Genomic DNA, 24,166 nt, shown 5'->3' with positions numbered 1-24,166 from the left:
AAATCTAGCTGGTTCACACTTTGTGGCATATACTTATTGCTTTTTTTTTTTTTTTTGGAGCTGAGGACCGAACCTGGGGCCTTGTACTTGCTAGGCAAGTGCTCTACCACTGAGCTAAATCCCCAACCCTTATAATCCCAGCATTCAGGAGGTAGTGGAAGGAGGACCAGGCCTCAGCTTCAACCATAGAGTAAGATAGAGGCAGCCTGTGATAAATGTGTCCCTGTCTCAAAATAAAAATAATACACTAAAGCTGCATAATTTCTAACTGTATTCTAAATATTTATCCTATACTTGCAGGTCAGTGTAGCTTTTACCATCCAACAGAACAATTTCTCTTTGCAACAGAATGAAATCATAACAGAAAACTACAACAAATAAAAATGCAGAGAACAGGTGACTGTGGGGGGCCTGGCCTGAATCTTCCATCTAGAACATTAGTGCTGCAACCAAAACTGTGGAGAGTGGGAGAAAAAAATCCTCTTCCCCTGGGAACAGCCCAGTTGGTTTTCCAACAACAACTGGTCAGCTCTGAAATCTCATAATACAGATAACATTGTATGGAAAGAGTGGATTATATCTATATATTTAGGAATATATCACACACACACACACACACTCACACACACTCACAAATGCACTCTCTCTCTCTCTCTCTCTCTCTCTCACACACACACACACACACACATATGTAACTACAATCTACAGTTGGAGGGAAGGAGGCCAGAGGTCATAAATTTGAGGAAGAAAGGGGGTGACGCATGGGGATGGTCAGAGGGAGGAAAGAGGAAAATGATATAATTTAATTTCAAAAAACAAAAAGTTTCAAAGCACAGTATGTGTGATTGTTAACACTTGCTATGTGTCACCAACAGGTGTTTCTCAGAACTGCACAGGCTGCTCAACTGATCTGCTTTGGTTACTGACAAGCTGGGTTGGAAAATCTTATTGCTCATAGTGCTATTAGAAAGTGTACTATAATATTTCAGTTGTTTTTTTTTGTGTGTGTGTGTTTGTTTTGTTTTGGGACAGCTTCTAAGACATGAGTCCAAAATCTACAGAAGTAAGTCGCCTTGTCCTACATGATTGCTTTAAACTCCAAAGGTCTGTGTGAAATGACCGGACACAGCAGGGAGTCTTTGGATTTTTCACACAAGTGACTTCAAGCATCTGTGGATGTGGTCTAGTTTAATATGCAGTTAACATGACATGGAGGCAATTTGTCATGGACAGGCAGCATCTCTGAACCACATGGTAAACCCTCAGCCCTGCTGACAATGCTCTCAAAATTTTCTTAAATGAATTTAAGGCTCAACCATGGAAGCAAGAGCAATGGATTGCCCAGATGGATTCATGTTTTAACTTTCTGCTTTTGACTTTGATCAGAGATTCTTCATTTTTGTTCTGAAGCAGGGGTTATAACAATCCCCAAGCACAAATGTCATGAAGACTAGATGAACTAATAAAGTATAAAGTTCATTTAAAGTATGAATGGGAGCATAAACTATGTCCTCCATAGACCATTACCCATGCAGGGAAACAAGACATTGAAGCACCTGAAACCCTAATATTCTTTATGCACACAGCCTCATGGAAATCTATGCAGAAACCTGGCTGTCAAGGGCATCTAGAACACCCTTAAAAAGTCGTGTTGACTGTTTTGCTCTCTCCAGAAACAGCAAGTTGGGTGGCCTTTCAAAGAGAAGACAGTAAGGGACACCCTACCTATCTTAACATTTACATTCTTCCTCACCAAGGAGTTAAACAATACTTACCGCTTTGGTCTTCTTCCCAGGCTCCCTGAAATTATAGAAACAAAGACATTTTGAGGGTAACATCATGGGGCATACAGGCACATGTCTTTTTCTTTTTTTTAATTAAGATTTTTTTCATTCATTTTACACACCAATCAAAGATCCTCTTCTTCCCTCCTTCCATGCCCCCAGCCTCCCCTCCCAATCCACCCCTCACTTCCTCCCACAAGAAGGCAAGTCCTCCCATGTGGAGGCACATTCAGTAGAGGCAAGTCCAAGTCCTTCCCCCTGCCTCAAGGCTGCACGAGGTATCCCATCATAGGTAGTGGGCTCCACAAAGCCTGCTCATGCACCAGAGATGGTAACTTGTTATGTACACACTCATAAGTGGATACTAGATATAAAGCAAAGAGTAATCAGGCAACAACCCACAACCCCAGAGAAGCTAACTAACAGGGAAGACCCAAAGAGGGACACATGAACTGCCCTGGGAAGGGGAAACAAATGAGATCTCCATGAGTAATCTGGGTATGAGGAGTGGGCAATGGAGGTTAGGGGATAGGGGATGAGAACATAAGGGAATGGGATGGTTGAACTGGAACAGGGAGGGGGAAAGCAATGAAAGAGATACCATGATAGAGAGAGACATCATGGGGATAGAGAAAAACCAGGTGCTAGGGAAGTTCCCAGGCATCCCCAAGGATGACACCAGCCTGGACTACTAGCAATAGTAGAGAGGGTGCCTGAACTGAACTGGCTTGCCCCAGAGATCAGACCGGTGAATACCCTGTCATCACAGAACTTTTCTCCAACTAATGGAAGCAGATGCAGAGATCCACAGCCAATCACTAGACCGAGCTCCAGGAGTCCAGTCAAAGAGAGAGAAGAGGATTCTATGAGCAAGTGCATCAGGATCATGATGTGGAAACATGCAGGGACAACCAAACAAACAAGAGGGAATTCATGAAAGTTGGATCAATGGCTGTGGTGCCTACATGGGACTGGACTAGGTCCTCTGCATGGTGAGACAGTTGTGTAGCCTTTATTTCACTGCCAACATTAATGGCTGGCAAAACAAAGATATATCTGTGACAAACCTATGATATTTTTCAGAATGATGTATCTCTAACCCTCCTTCAGTCACCAACCACAAAATAATCTAAAGAAGAAGCATTGTTTTCCAGAGGGACAGGTGATAGCATATATTCTGTACCCTGACTGTGCCATTCACAAATGCTCTTTCTCATAAGGTGTCCATCGGCAAGGAACTGTTCTACTATTCCAGAAAACACAGCATAGTATATATACATACTGTCATATTTTAATAGGCAAACTCAAATAAAATAGGAAAGTCAGACAGCAACATTTCCATTTCAGTCATAGAAAGTCCACCTTACCTCAGTAGAATGGTCGATTTCTTCCTCTTTAGAAAATAACTGTTTAATATCAGGGGCATCTTCAGTATCTAGGAAGAGAGAGTGACTGTTCATCACTGGTGCTGTGGGCCATGGCTTCCTTAGAGAACAGTGCTTAGCTTACACAACAGGCTTATATGTATGGCTATGCTCTCGAGGCTAGACCGAGGGGCTGCTGGAGCATCCTCATTGAAAGCACTGAGTCAACGAGAAGCAGGGAAAAAATGGAAAATGGAACACTTGCAGTGTGCTGATGGGAACAGAAGACAATAAAAGTCTTCCAAGGGTACAAGCTTCCCATTACTCCTATCAATCACTTGAAGACCAGACGGATGGTCTTCTAAAACTAAGAAACAATGTGAGTTTTAATTTATGCTAAGTTGCCATCTAGTACACACTTTCCAGGGTACCAAAAGGAATATGGTTTATGGAGTGGTATTGGTGAACACGAGAAAATAAAGACCATGATAACGTGTCCCCTCTGCAGCACATCTGGGTACCTCAGAATGCTGGAAACAAAACAAGGCTCACAGCAATCCAGAAGCTAATTCAATGAACCACTGAATTAGCATTTTAGCCTCTAGTGGCACCATGCTCCACTCCCTAGTTCAGTGCATGAACCATAAAGGGGCAGTCACATCCCAGGGAAAGGAAAACCTTAAATGCTGTTGTGTTGGAGCAGCACAGCTTTTCTCTGGAATAGATACTATTTTTAGAGTAGGCTAATAGAGCAATGTAATTTTTCTCTTTGGAGTAGAAAGCACTTTCCCAAGTCATCTGCTAAAAGCATTGGCAGACCATATTTTTCCAGTGGTTTCCTGTGGTAATAGGTATATTCTGGGGCAAACATTCCATAAAATGAAATCACAATAAAACGAGTATCATGGAGATAATTTACACACTTCCTACATTCTTTTGGTTAATCTAAGATTCACACAAATGGAGGACAATGTACACACACACACACACACACACACACACACACACACACGGTTCTGAACAATGAAGACATGAGGCTTTATTTCTTTTCCCATTGACACTGAAGTTCTGTTCACATAGGAAGGTTAAACTAAGAATTCTGTACCCTCCAGTGTATTGAAGCTCTCCCCCACAGACCAGTAGAATCCCATGACAAAGACAGGATACTTGCTGGTTGTATGCAGTTAAAACTCACTCCAATCACTAATTCACTATTACAGAAAACCCCCAGAAACACACGAGGAAGAGAATAATCATTGTAAACAATTCATTCACAAAGTCACTAAAGAAACTGAAGATTTAAAACACACAGGAGCAATAATCAACTTCAAGGTAGTAAAACCATTTTATAGCAATGTCTGATTAACAACAAAAACCATAAGGTATTTTTGAAAACATGAAATATGTAGAAATGTGCTACTAAAACTCAAAGTTTCTAGTTGGTAGCTTTAAAAGGACATTATCATAATATTCATCTGATTGTAGTGTGAAATTTAAGATTTAGATACTAACTTGGAGAACCTATAGAGTTCAGGAGACTAGAAAGGGAACATTAATTGGCAAGGAGGAAGGAAGATAGTAAGGGGGTCATGGGGGAGCACAGGTGACATGAAGGGAAAAGGGGGAGTAAAGGGAGGGAGGTCTGAGTGGGGAAAGGGATGGCAGAACAGAACAAAGGAGGGACAGCACGGAGGATGTTTGAAAAGGCTAAATGGAAGATCATAAGATTAAATAGACACTCAAATAGTCAAACAAAAATGTATAATTGGAATTGCTCCAAACAGGGAATTATGCCAGATGCCATGGCTTGCCATGTAAACATTTGACAGCCTGGAAAGATGGCTGAGGTAAAGGTCATCTGTCTTTTTCAGAGGACATGGTTGTGATTCTTTGATAGGTTGTATATATTTTATGGAATTATAAAATGGATCATTTGCTTCCGAAAGAGGAAAAGCACAGGAACCTCCCATTTTCCTCGTACTTACAGATCTCTTTCCTGCTCTCTTGCACTCCCAAGCACAGGGTGTGACATGGCCACTACTGGGACCCTTTCCCATTGAACCTGGCCAAGAAGGCTGTTACATATTTCAAATTTCACTTGTACTTTGGGGACTCTTCAGATCTAATCCATCTGTGTCACCCACATGTGGATTAATGTGGGGCGTTTACTCACCACCCCCACAGCTTGCTAGAGTTTTCTTGAGTGCGAGCAGCAGGACATATTAGACAGAAGGATTTATAGCGGAGAATCTTGCGGAGATAAACAGATAGAAAATAAAGGATAGCCTCGAGAGGGCCTGGAACCTATTTCAACGGGCCCCGACTGTCTCTTGCCCAGGGTTTTTATAGAGACGCCAAGGGGTGGAGCAAAAGACCTCCTCCCCCAGCACAGCCAAGTGCAGACCATCTCAGACACCTGCACTCAGGCCCGTGGTCCTGATCATCCTCTATTCGGACCTGCTGGGTAAAGCCACGAGGAACCCCAGAACGGGCTCCCACAGATTAAGTAGCAGATAGGGTTACTCACCTGTTTCTGCCCATATCAGGTGAAGCTACATCAACTTATACATGTGCCCCAGCTTTCCTCTAGTTCATAGTATTCAGCGAGAGCCAAAGTGACTTTTATTTTTATTTAATTTTTTAAATACCTCTTAAAATTCTATGGTTGTATTTCTAGGGATGAGATAGATACACTGATATATTTCAGATAGTGCAAGTTCTGGTAAATCTGTTCAGTTTTACCTATGGCACAGAGGATAACTGACTACTACATATAATGGAAGCAAAGCCTCAATATGTACAGTACCTTCCCCTTGGGTTTGTATTATTTTATCAGATGTGCTACCACTGGCTGGAACAGCAACTGGAGTAGCTGGAGGTTCCTCCATAACTTGAGGGATGATAGTTTTTTTCTTACAAAATCTTCTAAAGAATGAAGTAACTGAAAATGTAGTCACAACAGGGAGAGTTATGTTAGTTTACGGCAGAAAACCAGAAAACTAATCATGGCTGTGTGTTTGTAAATATGGTCTAATTTCCTGTTCCAGCTAGTCATCAGTGTCAAGAGTGTTGCTTGTGGAAGATCACATTTTGTGATTAAGCAGTATACAGACAATATAGGTACTATCTGCATTTACGTGGCTGGTGCAATACAGAAGGAGCAGGACTGAATGTGTTGTATGGGTTTGGTGCCAGATGGGAGCTCTTCCTTCTGACAATCGCATGAATACACTGTTGTTCATACGATTCCTCTTTCTTCCATGCTTTTCTCCAAACACTGGAAGTTTCAGAAGGACTTCTCATGATACTTTCTAGTCTAAAAGAGAACTACAAATGGTAAATCATAAGGAAAGGCACATGTACAGCAGAAATACTCCAATGATGTTTGTTAAATATCAGAGGAATTCAGCTAGAAGCTAGTGACTGAATTTAGAGCGATCCATTGCATCCAGCATGGGAAGTGTGGCTGTTGTTGACTTTCATTCTTTATTCACCTGTGGTCCTTGTAGCTCACAGAGAACATACGGTATTAATAGCCTTACATGACTGAGAAGTAAACAACTGTGTGCACTCCCGACTTTTCACCGTTAGGACCACATTAGTTACACCCCTGTCACTGTGACCAAACCCCTGACAGGAGCAGCCTGAGAGAGAGAGATATTCTTTACCTTCCAATCCCTGACTCAAAACTGGAGTCACTGGAGGGCACTGGCTTAGTACAAATATGTGACTCTTCTCTTGCATCTTCAACCTGTCATATCCCTCCCACTGACTAATTGTGACTGCCAGGGAACCCCACTGAGAGATTATAGATTCGAGCATATTCCTTAGAAATACTCAGAGTCCAAATCATTCTACATCATGTTATTGCATGATGGTTTGACAAAAATGAAACTTCCCTTCAATTGGCCAAGCCTTCCTTGATGTCTTCAACATGACCAGGTAAGGAAAGCAGTCTGGCATTTGGGTGGTAAGTATGCACATGGCTTTCTAGATGACAAATATCCTCAGCCACTGTATGGACAACCCAGATAAATGTAGCTAGAAGGGCAGGGTCTGTATTAGCACCAAGTGTGCACCACACCTGCTCTGCTCGACTCATCAAAGTCCAGTTTCTACACACTCTTCTACCCACAGACTCTACGGGGCAATTGAGTCAAGCTCATCCCCTAACCATTATTTTAAACTTCTAGAAATACCTCTAATGCAAGATCAGGCTGAAAATCCCTATGTATAAAAGGATGAGTTTCAATTTATGGTTCTCCTCACTCTAGCTCTGAAGAATTGGGTTTACAGAAGTGTGCCACAATGGGCACATATTATACAGTCATTGGGATCAAATCCAGGGTTGTGCACATGCTAGAAGCACACTAAACCGAACTGGTCTTTACATTCCTGCCCATTGACCCTCTTTGACAAATCTGACTGTGAGGCTACTCTAACACAGCCAGCATCTTCAGAATGATGATACCCAGCCATGCTCTGCCTGTGTAACTCACTGCTGCTTATATCATTCCACTGAGTGCTCAGACACAGCAGGCAGCAGGGAGACTGACTGCCAGTGATAGAAGTAATTCTGGAACACAAACTCGAGCTCACCTTTAAAGATGTATAGATAGCCAAAAGAATGATCCAGTGCAGCTCAAGAATGAAGGGATGACTGGAGGTCTTAGTGGACATTGCCTATAAATTGTGTGGCTCTTTGGGCTCATGTTAATGTTGTCTAATCTGTTAAGCTTTTACAATAGTTCTTACTGGAATGAGCCATCTCTTCCATAAATCCAGTTATCACACACATCCGACCTATTTTTCAGTGCAGTGTCTCCTATAGTCAAATGCTCTGATCTGACCAAACATATGGACTTTCTATGGTGGTATTTTATTTGTACTGAAATGTGATTTAATTGTATGTTAATAAATAAAGTTGCCTGGGGTCTGAGCTATTAGAGCCATAAAAAGAGCGTGGCGGTGGTGGCACATGCCTTTAATCCCAGCACTTGGTAGGCAGAGCTAGGTAAGTCTCTGTATGTTCAGGGATACAGCCAGCATTGGAGACACACGCCTTTAAGACCTGGAGGGCTGTACTTACAGGCAGTGACGAGGCAGTCACGTGTTTGGGTTTACAACCAATGAGAAGGCAGAACAGAAAGACTATATCAAGACAAACACACAGGAAGTAGGTCTCTTTCAGAGAGGTAGGACCACCACAGGAGGAAGGGTAAGGTTTTAGCTCTGAGCTCTGACCTCTTGGCTTTCTCTTTTACATTGGTTCTGTGTTTCTTATTTAATAAGACGGTTGGTTACATCTACAAATTTCCATCTATCATACTTATGAGTGTCTGCAGGCAGCTAAAGAGTACTGCCTGGCTTTCTGCCCACTTGGTGCTCATCATTGTCTGCTGTTTACCTAGGGCTGGGTTATTGCAGGCAGATGCTGGGAAGATGGGCCTCTCACATAGGTATCCCTGAGCCCTTGACAAAATAAAAAGTACTTCCTGAGCTCTACCACTGGAAAGACTGATGACCTATCCATACACTTTGAGCTATCATTCTCCAGAGAAATGCACAAAAACAAACCAAAACAAAACCAAGTCTATCACACATCTGTACGGTGAGCTTTGAACACTTTTTTTTTAAGGTAAAATGTGTATCTTGCTTTTTGAATTGACAAATTTGTCACTGGAAAGTGGACTCTGTCATAGGGATAACTGTATTGGGAAAAAAATCTATTTAGACCCTGCCTGGTACACAAAATGCCAAAATAACTAGAGGCATCAGAACTGAAAGCAGTGACTGTAGACACATTGGTAAGACTCGTTACTTAGGGCATTGCCTTTTCCCTGCTTAAATTCCCAAGTTTCACTCCCAATAGGAGTCTTATATCACATTGGTGTGCCAGAGAAAAGACAGCCAGCATTTAAACAATTCTAAAATGTGTTTGAGAGATTCCGTAATACATACAACAATTAAATTTCCTCTTCTCCACCTGTAATTGAAAGGAAAGAAAACACTTTGAGGTTCAGGTCATACAGAGTCTTTTTGCATAGCTCTTTGGTTCACCCTATGACACAGCATAGTGTAAAGCAGGATAGGAAAAAGACATTAAAAAAAAGACTGTATTCATACATTATGTGATGATGTCACAGAAAACCAGGGCTACGTACTTTGTGACAAAAACTAATACATCACACACTAATGCTGACTCAAAGTGAGAGCAGAGCACCTCTTCTGTTTGGCCTTCACTGAGGGCTCCCTAAGCTACATCCCAGCATGGCAGACCAACTTAACAACCTGCCGTGGGAGATTAATTCCTTCTAAGAGGGGGCCTCCAATTATTTGCACGAGTGCACATGTTTTAAATGTATTATACCCTAAATATTCAAATATTGGATGCATGAAGCTTCCCACCATATTGAGACTTTTGGGGAACAACACAAATTCCATCTAGATGACAGGATGGGAAAACAAATAGGAGAGGCCCCTTAAGGAAAAACACACATCTTAATAGATGATATGCCTGTTAACTTCTGAGTCAATATTACACACATTTATCTAAAGAGGAGCCTTTTTTCTCCAGAAGAAAAGCCCCCCTCATACAGACTGTGACACTTGACACGGGAAGATTTGATTCAGTCTGGACCAAGATGGTACAATTCCACTTTGTCCTCTTCCTAAATTAACTCTCTAATACCCATGATGCCCTGCTCAGTTTCATTGTTCAATGGGATATGCACTGAAACATAAGATCACTAGAATAACCTTTCTATCTTAGAGAAAAGAAAGGCCCCCTTACCTTCTCCACCTTTATTTCTGTCTCTTCAGGTAGCACTAAAGGGGACAGAAAGTGACTGTCAGCTCATGGTCTTGCTTCCTACTTATGCAGCATCCTTACTTGATGTGACTAAAAGTGCATAGACTTAGTACATGTGACTAGACCTACTGAACAGGATTGTTGGGCAGCTGCTGAACTGTCTTCCCTTGAAGGGAAATTAAAACAGAAAAAGGCCTGGAGAGATATGAGTAACAGAATTGTATTTCCAGACAGTGGGGGACCTAAAGCAACATAAAATAATCTATCAGATTGAAGATTAAATACAAATCTTCACAGGTATTCTCTTTGGAGTGACCACTGGTATGCTTCAGTTTGCATGTAGAGGTCAGAAGACAAATTGTGGGATCCCAAATTGTAGATGCATAAGATAACCCCCACACCTAAGGCTCAGGGAACATTTTGGTAGAGGATTGGAAAGACTATAAGAACCAGAGGGACAGGACATATGCTGCTAGATAGTGTCTTCTAGACATGGCAGGGATGATATAGCCCATGAAATCTCAACACAGTTCCCCAAATAGGACCTGCATCATGACAGCCCCTACTGATATGGCACCCTAGACCAGGAGCTACAGAGAGGTTGCAGAGAGATGAATTTTCTCCAGAGGTAAGTCTCCTCATAAGTTATCTAATCCTGAACTAACTGCACTAAACATACAAGAGCACACATAGGTATATATAAGAGCAACATTAAATGAACTCCTGTGTTTATGTAAGTATAGTAGTTATCAGAGAAGAACTCATATATTTGAAGGGGGGACATGGGATGAGATGGATTGAGGAGAAGGTGGGATAGAATGATGTAAACACAGTAGTCACATTAAATTCTCAAAGAATTAAAAATGTAAATTATAACAATCCTGGTCTTTCACTTTTGTCTTCCTTCCTTCAATCAAGGTTTTTCATTGAAGCTAAACTGAGACTAATAGTCATCAGGACCCAGAATCATCCTTCTCTGGCCCTGAATATGCTGGGGTTACGGGTGTGCATAGAATTGTCTGAACTTTTTTATATGTGCACTGGAGATTAAATCATGCTGAGTGAGGTAACCCAGACTCAGAAAGAAAACATGATATGTACTCACTTATAGGAGGATACTAGATGTAAAACAAAGATGACTAGACTGCTACTCACAATTCCAGGGAGGCTACCTAGAAAACAGGACCCCAAGAAAAACATAGGGATCACTCAATGACAGAGAAATGGACGAGATCTACATGAACAACCTGGACGTGAGTGGGGGTAATGAAGGGCAAGGGTGGAGGGAAAGAGAGCTTAGGGGAACAGGAGATCCCAGATAGATCAAGAACAGAGAGAGAGAACAAGGAATAAAAGACCATGATAAATGAAGACCACATGAGAATAGGAAGAAGCAAAGTGCTAGAGAGGCCCACAGAAATCCACAAAGATACCCCCACAATAGACTACTGCCAATGGTCGAGAGACAGCCGGAACTGACCTACTCTGGTGATAGAATGGCCAAACACCCTAACTATCATGCTAGAAACCTCATCCAATGACTGAGGGAACCAGATGCAGAGATCTTCGGCCAGGCCCCGGGTGGAGCTCCAGGAGTCCAATTGGCAAGAAAGAGGAGGGTTTGTATGAGCGAGAATTGTTGAGACCAAGGTTGGAAAAAGCACAGGGACAAATAGCCAAATGAAGGGAAACACAAGAACTATGAACCAATACCTGAGGAGACCCCAACTGGATCAGGCCCTCTGGATAAGTGAGACAGTTGATTAGCTTGATCTGTTTGGGAGGCATCCAGGCAGTGGGACCGGGACCTGCCCTCAGTGCATATGCTGGCAGTTTGGAACCTGGGGCTTATACAGGGACACTTGGCTCATCCTGGGAGGAGGTGACTGGACCTGCCTGGACTGAATCTACCAAGTTGAACTCAATTCTCAGGGGAGTCTTTGCCATGGAGGAGATGGGAATGGGGGGGGGCTGGGAGGAAGGCAGGGGGAGGGCAGGAGGGGGGGAGAACAAGGGAATCCATGGGTATATGTAAAATTAAATTAAATTATAAAATAAAAATTTAAAAAATTAAAAACAAAACAGGGTACCAATGTGTGCACAGTCTAATCACCTTCTGAGCATCTGTACACCATGTACTTAACTTTAAACAACTATTTAAAAGTGAATGTTCATGTCCCATTACATTATCTCTCAAAGGTAAAAATGATGCAATCTTGGTAAGTGTGAATAATGAGATAAATTGCAATAATTCATCATATGTGGTGCATATTTTATGAAAGAACAATGCACAATGGCTAATCTACATGTGTTTATGAACATGGTTTTCTGGTCTTTATAACACTTCAGCTTTGTGATATATATATGTATATATATATATATATATATATATAAACATATACATATATATCTGCAAGCCCTTTAAACTTACCAAAACTCCTAAATAATGATTATAAGTTGTGCTTTTTTGGCAAGGTGAAGACCAAAGACATGAGACTTCTCTTAGAGAAGGCACAAAGGCTAGGCATTTCTCAGAGGTGATCCTTTCCATGCAAAATGGGGGCCTGTGAACACGAGGCTGCCATCAGTATATAGATGCAGGTAAATTCAAGACAAGGTCATTGTAGGGAGCAGATATTCTAATAATTGGAGTCACAGCTTCAGGTGTTTGGTCCAAATGACCATAACATGTCAGTGACTTTACTGTTGTCACACTTCCTAAGATTTCAGACAATGTTCTTCTGTTTGTGTTTGTTTGTTTTTTTTTTTTTTTTTTTTGTGTGTGTGTGTGTGTGTGTGTGTGTGTCTGTGTCTGTGTCTGTGTCTATATCTGTCTGTGTGTATAGTGTCTGTGTGTATATGTGTGTGTGTCCCTGGGTGTGTCTTGGTGTGTCTATGTATGTGTTTTCACTTAGTTGTTTTTTTTTTTTTTTTCGAGTCAGGGTTTCTCTGGGTAGCTTTGCGCCTTTCCTGGAACTCACTCTGTAGACCAGACTGGCCTTGAACTCACAGAGATCCACCTGCCTCTGCCTCCTGAGTGCTGAGATTAAAGGCGTGTACCACCACTGCCCGGCTCATGTAGTTGCATGGATCACTTAGTTTTTTTTTTCTTATTGTGCCTTGTGTCACTCTGTTTATGTGACTGCTCCAAGCTGACTCTGGTTAACTTCTCTGTCTTTACATGTTCAAGAACTTCAGTTGCACACAACCAGCCTTCTACCTATGCCCATCAGGTGAAGGGATGAGCCAGATGACCTAGTAAGATTCAAATGTCATTCTGTAAATGTAGTACACTAGAAGTTTTGGGTTCCGGACTCTTTTCTTGTGACTGATAAGTTTAGAGAAGGAGGAAGAGAAAATTATAGAATATAAAAGACACGACACAAAGAGACTCATTCTGGGGACACTTCTGAGAAATGTTTTATAGTATGAAACACCATGAAAAAATTCCCGGAATAAGGGAATTGTCACACATTGATGTATTACTAGGTACAGAGTCTAGAGTCCACATGGCATTCCAGAAGTAGGAGAAAGTGGCTAGAGAAGAGAGAGATGGAGGACTATGGGGGTGGAGACTGGTCCTGGATCTCTGTGGGGCAACTTGAAATTCCCAAAAGAAAGCCACGAATACACAGAACACTAAGGACAATCACAGCCTGTGGCAAGATGTGTGTCAAGAAGGTTGCTCCCCAATTGCTCATGTCCTTCAGCCCTAGAAACATGGATATTAACTTATGGGAACTTCCTAAGACACCATATGTATCTTGGAATCAGAATCAAGAATGCATGAAAAAGAGCCAAGGCAGGGGTCAGAGATCAGATCCCTGCTCACTCATAAGGTCAGAGGCTCAAGGATGAAGGACAAGTCTCTGACCTCCTCTACACCTCAGTCATCCTGCATGGCAGTCCAGGATGAAGCGCATAGGCTGGGAATGAGCTACACATTAACACTAGACCCTTCCTTGCCAGTATATTACAGATGTGGTAGTTGTGTCAGACTAAACAGCCATTTTACCCAGCACTCTACCCTGTTGGTGCCACGTGAAGCAGGAGTTAACAGTGAACAGAGGACTATGCATGGACTGCTACAAGTCCTGAAGGAAGAAATGGAAGGGCTCTGTTCTTCCTTTATCATTGGGCTTACTCTGCTAGACTATCACCTACAGGTTCCTTAGAGTACAAAAGAGAATACTGTTCCTAACCAGTCACATTGGCTCTAACACAGATTAGTACACAAAGTGAACACAACACTTCATGGGCACTGTCATGGTGAATCTCAACAGTCAATTGGATGATACCCAGTACTGGGCAGCAAGTGTGAGATTAGAGCAGTTTAGTTTAGGTGAGGTGGAAAGACTACTGAACTCTACATGACATCATGGCTTAGGAAGGGATCAAGGATATATAAAAAGGTAAGCTGAGCATGAGCATTAAATCTTCTGGTCACTGACAGGTTATAATGGGACTCTGCCACAGACTCCTGCCTGTATATATAATTACCCCGTGTTACAGTCTATAAGCTGAGACTATATTCAAAAAAGTACCAATTACCTTTTAGGTTATCTTCACAGGAATTTTTAACAACAACTGAATAAATTATTCAGACAGGCAGAAGTAAAATGCAGAGCTAGTAACTGAATCCCAAACCCTGAAAGTTTGGTAGTATCACGGACTTAAAGAATAAATGTTCTGGGGAAATGTGTACAAAGGAGAGGAGGATATGCAAAGCACATTTAATAGCACACTCTGCTCACTTTCCATCATGTCCCTGTAATTGGAATAGAACAAGAACCTTCTATTTTCCTTGTCCTTAATGAAATCTTTACCACATTCCTAACTCAAAGACAATGCATAACATGACCACTAGTGGACCCTTGCTCATTGATTCAAACCAGGTACACTGATCCAAATTCACTGAGTTGAATTTCACCCTCAGTCATGTGACATTGGAACAATGTGCCTTGAGGAACATCAGCTCTACTCCATCTGCATTACCCACATGTGGGAGAAAGGATTAGAGGGTGGTCCACCCATTCCTGTCTACAGCAGGTGAAGCCACCCTGACTCATACTAATGAGCCTCAGTTTCCACCGGTTCATGCTATTGAATGAGAGCCGAAGGTGACATCAGATGCATTTTAAATTCTTTAGCTGTGTTTACATTGAAGACTTAGATATATTAGTATTAACCTACATAGGAAAAATTGTCTTAAACTTCTCTCAAGATTTACATATGAAAGAAAATGATTATCACCACATTACACAACTGGACAGAATTACAGAATTCACAACATGCCTTTTTTCTTATCAGTTGTTTCTATAGAATAAAATTTACAGAATTCTGGTATCATCACATCTGTATGGGGTATAGCTTGTCTCTGCTGAATTCTCTCAATAAAGGAGAAACTGGGAATGCATCGAGAATAGAGTTTCATGTCAGCCTCATGGCAGAAAAACAGAGGAAACTAACAACTGTGTGTTTGTACATTTGATCTGATTGCTTGTTTCCGGGTACAGTCATCAGAGTGAGATTGTGCTTCAGGAGGATCACTGAATAGTGTACAACCAGTTAAGCATTACATGAACATGACAAGTAAAATCTAATTTATGTGGAAATACAGAAGGAAGAGCCCCATGACTGAACACACTTTGTGAGTGTGGTGCCAGAGCAGAGTGGTATCACTCTAATCCTTCTTAGAGCCCATGACACCCTTGCAATGGCTCCATTCACCGCTGTTCACTAAGACCCTAAGAATTTCTTAAGGACTACCCACAGGACTCACTAGGCTAAAACAGATCTTTGTAATGTATACTGTAGGAAAAAGCACAGGCATTCAGAAGTGCCCTGTGATGTCTGTGAGATACCAGAAGACTTCAGCTACACAGGAGTAACTGAATTCAGACAAACTGTTTCATTTACTCTAGAACACTGGAGAACTGCTATTCTTCATTCTTTGACTACCCCTTATATAATAGTACATCTCATGGACAATGTATGGCATTGTCCATGGGAGGTAGGAAGGTAAGAAGCTTTGAAAACTTGTGACATTTCACACAATGGAGCAGTAACAGCTGCATTTGTGTGCCAGTGACGACCTCTCCTGACAGAAACAACAGACAGGAGACATGCTCTGCCAGGCAGTCCCTGACTCCAAGTGTGAGCTTCATCCGAAGTGAGCTGTCGGATTCCTGGATCAGTAAACAGCACCTCCTCTATCATCCTCAACCTGCCACTGGCCTCTCAGTGACTGAGTCTGACCCTATGGAAAAAAAAATTGGGAGGGTACCAATGCTTCCAGGCTCCAAGTCAATCTAAACCAAGTTTTTACGTGGAGGATGGGAGAAAAGGAAACTCTTTTAATCTCACGAAACCTGGATAAACCCTCATCAGGAAGAGGCTGGAAAAGCAGCCTGGTGCCATTGTAGGTGATAGATGTCCCCTGAAACTGTGTGGACAGTCTGAACTGAGTTCAGCTAACAGAATGGTAGTCTACACAGGCTACATGTGAGTTTGCAAGGTGCTGTTCATCCATTCTTCATGAAAGCTCTGTTTCTCCAGAATCTTCTCCCACACAGACATAGGGGCAATGGACGAAGTCCTACTCCCCTCTGTTGTTTTCTTTTCACTTTTTCAGAGAAAAGGTCTCTGGCCCACAGTGATCTCAATGCTACATTGTAGAAATGGATGACTTTGAACATAAAATTCTCCCATCGGCAACTCTGAAGGAGGTTTATAAAGCTATATAACCACAGCAGATCTTTTGCTTACTGGGATCTCAAACCCAAGGCCTTAGAAATGGTAGGTATGCAATGAACCACATTCTCTCTCAAGAACTAGCTCTTCTTTGCCAAAGGCCTTCATAGCACATGCCTGAGCAAATATACAGAAACCATTTTGCAAATAACGATGCTCTTCTCACTCCTACCTGCTGCCTGTGGTCCCCCTAGTGCTTCCACTCACAGGCAGTATGGCCACTGACTACCAGTGAGCAGAAGACCCTTGGAGCCCAGAGTCTAGGTCACATTTAAAAACCTGTTGCCAGGAGCTAAGGAGACCAGAGGTTAACATCCCCTGCTGTTCCTGCAGAGGACACAGGTCTGGTTGGTTTCTATCACAGAAAAAACAGCTCAAAACAGTCTATAACTCCAGTTGCTAGAAACCATACAGCTAATTTGAGTCTGCATATGTATCATAGATACAAATGGTGCACATACATTCATACAGGTGAATACTCACATACTCAAAATAAAAATAAATATATCTTTAAAAAATGTCTTCCTATTAGGAAAATGTGTCAGCATAGATCCAGAGCCAAGTGGTAACTGGACACCTGCCCCATCTCCCCATGCAGTATCTGTTTCCCATTCTCAGAATCAGTGATCTGACTAGAAGCCTGTGAGCTTTCTAACCTTTCATTCTTCGGAATGTCTGTATGTAGATGAGAAGTAATGCCCTGGGCTCTCTGTGGTAGTCACTACAGGGTCCTGATCTCTGCAGTTTTGACCTATTGAAGGCAGATACTGGGATGTTCCAAGTTAGGGATTACCAAGTGCTGGGGCTATAGAAGGTCTCTTCATCTCCATGGACAGCCTCATCACTTATCTCTGTGCCTTGGTTTATTCTTTCACAGAGTAGCACACAAACAAATAAATGTACTGCATATGATGGGCTTTGAACATATATACTTTATATAGGTCAAGCGTGTATCCTAATATGGTAATTCAACAGCTTGTCCCTGTAGATTGGACTGAGCAATTAGGATACATATCTTGGGGAAAAACAGATTTAGATGTAGCCTGTTGTACACCATTCCAGACTAACTACAGGCATCATAGCTGAATCCAGTGCACATGGACAAATACCTCCACTATTTATTTTAACTTAGAGACCCACTTTTTAAAAAAATACGGTCCAAATGCTTCCCAATAGGTGGCATAGATCACAGTGCCTGGTTAGATATAAGGATACCAAGTATTTACACAGTTCATTCCTAAAACGTGTCTTAGGAAAAAATTCCATAATACATACCTCGTCTTTGGTTTCTGCAATGCACCTGAAATGTAAAGGAAAGAAAATAGTATGTGGCCTAGGTCATGATGATTTCTGTTTGCAAGGGTCCTTGAAATACATATCAACATGATATAATGGCAATCAAAGTGGGAAAGAGTCTTCAAATAAAAGACTCTGCTTTAGTATATCATATGATGGTGTCACAAAAGAACTGGGGTTCCTCACTTGTACCACTTCCCACTTTTGCTGGTTCACACACCAGATCAAGAGGCACTATCTGTTTGGTCTCTGCTGCGTGTTCCCTAAGCCACACTGCAACATGCTGGAGCATCTTTATGATCCTGCTATGAAATTAACCCTGCCACAGTGTAGCCTCAATTATTTACACTAATGCTCATGTGTTAAAAGGCTAACCACCTGCAACCCCACACTAGACATAGGAAGCTTGTTCCATATGACTGTTGTGGAACATACTGCATGGAAATTGAGGGGATCTGAAGTGCCTGACAACTTCTAAACCAAAACTTTAAGTTTTATCTAAAGAGAACCTTTTTTCTCCAGAAGAAAAGGCCTGCTCACAAGACTGATAATTAACACTGGATGCTTTGATGCTCTATTCAGTTTGGACCAGGCTGGTACAATTCTTCTTCTCCCCTTCCAAACTAACTCTCTAATACCCATGATGCCTGCTCAGTTTTGTTGTTCAGTGGGATATCCTCTGAAACATAAGATCACTAAAGTAACCTTTCTATTTTAGAGAGAAAAAGGCTCTCTTACCTCCGACGACTTTTCTTCTGTCTTTGTGCGGCCATCTCGTCTAAGTGTGTTTTCATCATTTTCCGGTATTACTAGGGGGACAGAAAGTCATGAGCTTGCAGACTGACAGCTCTTGGTCCTGCTTCCTACCTATGTAGCATATTTGCTTGATGTGGGTAAAAGTGCATGGACTTAGGACATGTGACTAGACCTACTGAACAGGATGGTTGGGCAGCTGCTGAACCGTCTTCCCTTGAAGGAAATTAAAGCAGAGAAAGACCAGGAGACATATGAGTAAGAGATTTGTTGCATTTCTAGACAGTGGACACCCAAAGGAACATAAAATAATCTGTCTTTGATTGTGTATTGTTAAATTAACATTTTAACATGTATTCTGTTTGGAGGGCCACTTGTGAGGTTTCATTTTGGGTGTGGAGGTCAGTGGATAGCTTGTGGGATCTGTTTCTCTCCTTTGCCATGTGTGTTCTGAGTTTCAAATCCAGGTCATTGGGCTTAGAGAAGGCATCGATATCCTTGGAAAGAAGAATTTTATCCTTCCCCATGACCAAACTTGTGTTTAAACTTTAGTGTGTGTGTTTACAATTTTTATCATTCAAATTTCAGGAAAGAGTTGACAGATGAGGACGGCAGGAATACAATCTTTTATGTAGTAATAGTCTCACATGAAACTCTCAACTTGAAAAGAAGAGAATCACTATGAAGGAAGCAGCTGTATAGGATGTCAGCATTTTACTCCAAGATCAAAAAACATAAAGAAATTTGCATGGACTAGGAAGAGAATCACAAGCTAAGAGCACTAGAACTAGAAATACAAAAGAAACTCCAGGACTTAGAAGATGTGTAACGATAGAATGTTGGCAGATAAATGCCTAGTGATATATGAGAGTGCTTTCATTAGCCACTCTCAAGAAAAAACCCCATGAACTACTAGGAGAAGCAAAGACCATTTTGAAAGATGAAATAGGCAACTTTGAATCCAGAGTGACATCCATTCAGCAGGTGTTAGCACATCTGAAATTTCAGTTGGATGCAAAATTATCCTTCAACATAACCAGTGAGGTTGATGAAAAGGAATCATATCAGCATACATTTAAAATATTTGTCTATCTTCTATGGAGCTGTGGGTTGTAGTTTGGTTAACTTTGCTTTACTTCTGGTAATGAGTGAGTAAATACAAGAGATGCTAGGTAACAAGGCGGATGCTAAAAGGGACGCGAGGAACGCCCTCAGAAGGGGAAATAGATGAGAACTCCTGAGAAACCTGGGGGTTAGGGTGGGACAATGGAAAGTAGGGATATGGGATCGGGGCATAGGGAAATGGGACAGTTGAGCAGGGGATGGGATGGGCAGCTTGGGAGAGCAATGAAAGAGATGACTTGATAGAGGAAGACATCATGGGGATAGGGAGAAACCTGGTCAGGGAAGTTCCCTGGAATCCACAGGCATGACCCAACTTAGAATACTAGCAGTGGTGGAAAGGTTCCCTGAGCTAGCCTACCCTGGTGATCAGATTGGTGACTACCCTAACTGTCATCATAGAGCCTTCATCAAGTAACTGATGGAAACAGATGCAGAGAGCCATGGCCAAGCATGTTCAGTCGAAGAGAGGGAAGAGTAATTCTATGAGCAAGGGGCATCAAGACCTTGATGGGAAGACTTACAGATACAACTAAACTAAGCTGGTGGGCACTCATGAACTTTGGACCCATAGCTGTGGATCATGCATGGGAAAGGACTGGGCCTTTACTTGGGCAAGACCGTTGTGTAGCTTGGTGTGTTTCATGGCACCCTGACCGTGGGAATAGGATCTATCCCTGGAGCATGAACTGGCTTTTGGAGCCCATTGCCCATGGTAGGGACACCTTGCACAGCCTTGATGAAAGGGGAGAGGTGTAGACCTGTCCCAGCTGAATGTTCTGGGCTTGCTGACTCTCCATGGGAGGCCATACATTTTCAAAGGAGGGGATGAGGGGTAGGCTGGTGGAAAAGGCTGGAGTGGGAGCAGAGAGGGAATGAGGTACAAATCTGTGGTTGGTAAGTGAAATGAATAAATTAAAAGATTCCTAAAAAATGTTTGTCTAGCACACTCAAGCATTGTTTTAAATGATAATTTCCATTCTTCAAAGGACATGGATGGGAGTTTTAAACATTTCATTTCATTAATGGAAATCTGTGTATTTAACATATATTGCTTCTTTATTTCATATGTTGAGAAGGAGACAATATTCATGTTCCATTTATATCATAAGTATATCAATTTTAGTAGGTTCATGTGATATTCATAAAATCAGCTAAACCAACAACAACGAGAACTTTAGATTTTCTAAATATTGTGTAGGAAATTGCTGTCTTATGATTGAAATAAACACTCAAATTGAGCAAGTGAAATGTTACATAAATCAGTTCCAATGGAATAGAGCCCCAAGAAAACAATCTCTGCAATGAGCAATGACATGGAAACTCAAGCAAATCATGCAAGTGATTATGTATCTCAATGGTGGCATGATATTTGCCAATAATTAAACTTTTCTACAACTTTCACCACAAATGGTTATGATTTTATTGTAATTGTGCACATGCCATTCAGATTTCTTGTTCATGGGTATGCATGAATGTGCATGTGTGAGTGTAGTTTTGATCATAGGTGTGGATTAGATGCATTTGCTTGTTGCATGTAAGTGTTCGTGTGCATGGATGTGAGAGGAGTGTGTGGACTATCCTACATTAGTCCACACACTCAGTTACCACCTGCCCTCCATTCTGATCCCCTAATGTCAGAACCCACAGTGGTGGTATTGGCAGGGATCATCTTCCATAGTCCTTCCTGCCTAGCTTTATGAAGGACCCTCAAACAAATGCCAACTCAGGGTTGGACACAGGCAAGAGCCCCATATCCAGGCTCTCTGGAGTATTCGAAACCTATTCTAAACCTGTTCTATGATAATGTGCTGCCCACCCATGAAGGCCCTCTATGCCCAGACCCAGGCAGATTTATCAACTCTCTTATGAGTCTGAATCACTTCTCTCCTTCCATTCCACGCATCAGCAGGCCCAGACCCAGAAAGGCAGCACATCTGTCAGCCCTTTTGCTGACTGTGACCCATGATACTCATTCTTCACCCTGTGTGACAATGCCACACCAAACAGATTATGGAGGCCAATACTAGGACCATCTTTTGAAAGCTCACCCAGGACCCTTAACTCATCCCACCACTTAGTCTCAGACACAAGGTAGCCAGATCCATGAATAGAAGTCATACATTTTTGGCAAGTCCTAGGTGAAGGCCATATGTGTTGTCTTCAAAAAAGCATTAACGGTAGATACTTCTCAGAGGCTTCTGCCTTTCCATGCAAAATGAGGGTGTCTGTACATGAGGCTGCCTGCAGCACAGCTACAGACGGGTATAAAGTAGAGACAGTGTCAAGGAAGTTACCAGACATTGCACTAATTGGGGTCAGAGCATTAGGTGTTCGAGAGTTCCAAATTGACCATCAAAAGTCAGTGGTTTGGCTTTGTCACTTTCCATAAATTTTGGGACAATTTCCTTCAGTTTTTTTTTTATATAATTTAGTTATTCTTTTACACTACTCTGATTAGGAGACCTTTCCTAGCTGATTTTAGACTCAACTCTTCCCTCTCTTTTCTCATATTCAAGTGCATTATGTATTCAACAGCAGGCTTTCACCTCTACCCACCAGTATCATAAGAGACTCAGATGGGCATTCTTTTGAGCAATGTTTCAATGTTCCCAGGTAGAAAGAATATCCCACACCTTGATGCAATACCAGGTACAGTGTCTAGAGGACTCAGTATCCCAGAGGTAGGTACCAGAGAAGGGAGGAAGAAGATAAAAGGGGTAGAGACTGCTCCTAGATCTAGGAGGGACACCTTGCTCAGAAGTAATAACTGTTGAGTTTAAGGAGAGGAGACACAATGTATTAAGGCTACTGAGATTGTCTATGAAAAGGAACCAAGCCCCAAGTAGTTCAATGAGATAATGCGGAAGATCAGACAGACTTGTAAAGATCAAAGTTCTTGAACCTACCAAAGAGGGGAGAGCCTGGAGGAACCACAATCCTCAGATATGAACTCATTTCTGCCCAAAGACCACCATGTCAGATACTCGAGTACAAAGTCATAGATATACAAAACATAGAGGACAGACACAGCCTGTGGCAAGATGTGTGTCAAGAAGGTTGCTCCCCAATTGCTCATGTCCTTCAACACTTGGAACATGGGTATTAGCTTATGGGAACTTCCTAAGACACCATCTGTATCTTGGAATCAGAATCAAGAATGCATGAAAAAGAGCCAAGGCAGGGGTCAGAGATCAGATCCCTGCTCACTCATAAGGTCAGAGGCTCAAGGATGAAGAATAAGTCTCTGACCTCCTTTACACCTCAGTCATCCTGCATGGCAGTCCAGGATGAGGCACATAGGCTGGGAATGAGCTACACATTAACACTAGGCACTTCTTTGCAGTATATTGCAGATGTGGTAGTTCTGTCAGACATTTTACCAACACTGTACCCTGTTGGTGGCACATGAAGAAGGAGTTAACAGTGAACAGAGGACTATGCATGGACTGCTACAAGTCCTGAAGGAAGAAATGGAAGGGCTCTGTTCTTCCTTTATCATTGGGCTTACTCTGCAAGACTATCACCTACAAGACTATCTTGTTCCTTAGAGTAAAAGAGAGAATACTGTTCCTCACCAGCCACATTGTCTCTATCACAGGTAAGTACACAAAGTGAACACAACACTTCATGGGCACTGTCATGGTGAATCTCAACAGTCAATTGGATGATACCCAGTACTGGGCAGCAAGTGTGAGATTAGAGCAGTTTAGGTTAGGTGAGGTGGAAAGACTACTGAACTCTACATGACATCATGGCTTAGGAAGGGATCAAGGATATATAAAAAGGTAAGCTGAGCATGAGCATTAAATCTTCTGGTCACTGACAGGTTATAACGGGACTCTGCCACAGACTCCTGCCTGTATATATAATTACCCTGTGTTACAGTCTATAAGCTGAGACTATATTCAAAAAAAGTACCACTTCCCTTTTAGGTTATCTTCACAGGAATTTTTAACAACAACTGAACAAATTATTCAGACAGGCAGAAGTAAAATGCAGAGCTAGTAACTGAATCCCAAACCCTGAAAGTTTGGTAGTATCACAGACTTAAAGAATAAATGTTCTGGGGAAATGTGTACAAAGGAGAGGAGGATAAGCAAAGCACATTTAATAGCACACTCTGCTCACTTTCCATCATGTCCCTGTAATTGGAATAGAACAAGAACCTTCTATTTTCCTTGTCCTTAATGAAATCTTTACCACATTCCTAACTCAAAGACAATGCATAACATGACCACTAGTGGACCCTTGCTCATTGATTCAAACCAGGTACACTGATC

At 41.9% G+C, this 24,166-nt stretch overlaps 2 protein-coding genes across 2 annotated transcripts in view; both read right to left on the bottom strand.

The window, feature by feature from the left end:
- Positions 1-24,166, bottom strand: part of LOC143270582 (uncharacterized) — a 444,849-nt gene that overhangs the window by 368,014 nt on the left and 52,669 nt on the right. The gene's annotated exons all lie outside the window — the stretch shown is intronic.
- Positions 1-24,166, bottom strand: part of LOC143270581 (uncharacterized) — a 62,811-nt gene that overhangs the window by 4,432 nt on the left and 34,213 nt on the right. The window contains exons 12-18 of the mRNA XM_076561007.1: positions 18,747-18,817; positions 17,988-18,012; positions 9,942-9,976; positions 9,110-9,134; positions 5,955-6,089; positions 3,152-3,219; positions 1,776-1,800 (exon numbers count right to left, since the gene is read on the bottom strand). Coding sequence (XP_076417122.1) covers positions 1,776-1,800; positions 3,152-3,219; positions 5,955-6,089; positions 9,110-9,134; positions 9,942-9,976; positions 17,988-18,012; positions 18,747-18,817 — 384 coding nt within the window. The remainder of the gene's footprint in view (positions 1-1,775; positions 1,801-3,151; positions 3,220-5,954; positions 6,090-9,109; positions 9,135-9,941; positions 9,977-17,987; positions 18,013-18,746; positions 18,818-24,166) is intronic.

This window comes from Peromyscus maniculatus, chromosome 23 (genome assembly GCF_049852395.1).
Source record: "Peromyscus maniculatus bairdii isolate BWxNUB_F1_BW_parent chromosome 23, HU_Pman_BW_mat_3.1, whole genome shotgun sequence".
Taxonomy (NCBI): domain Eukaryota; kingdom Metazoa; phylum Chordata; class Mammalia; order Rodentia; family Cricetidae; genus Peromyscus; species Peromyscus maniculatus.
Note: the sequence above shows the minus strand (reverse complement) of the source record. Positions and strands in the feature narration are given on the sequence as shown.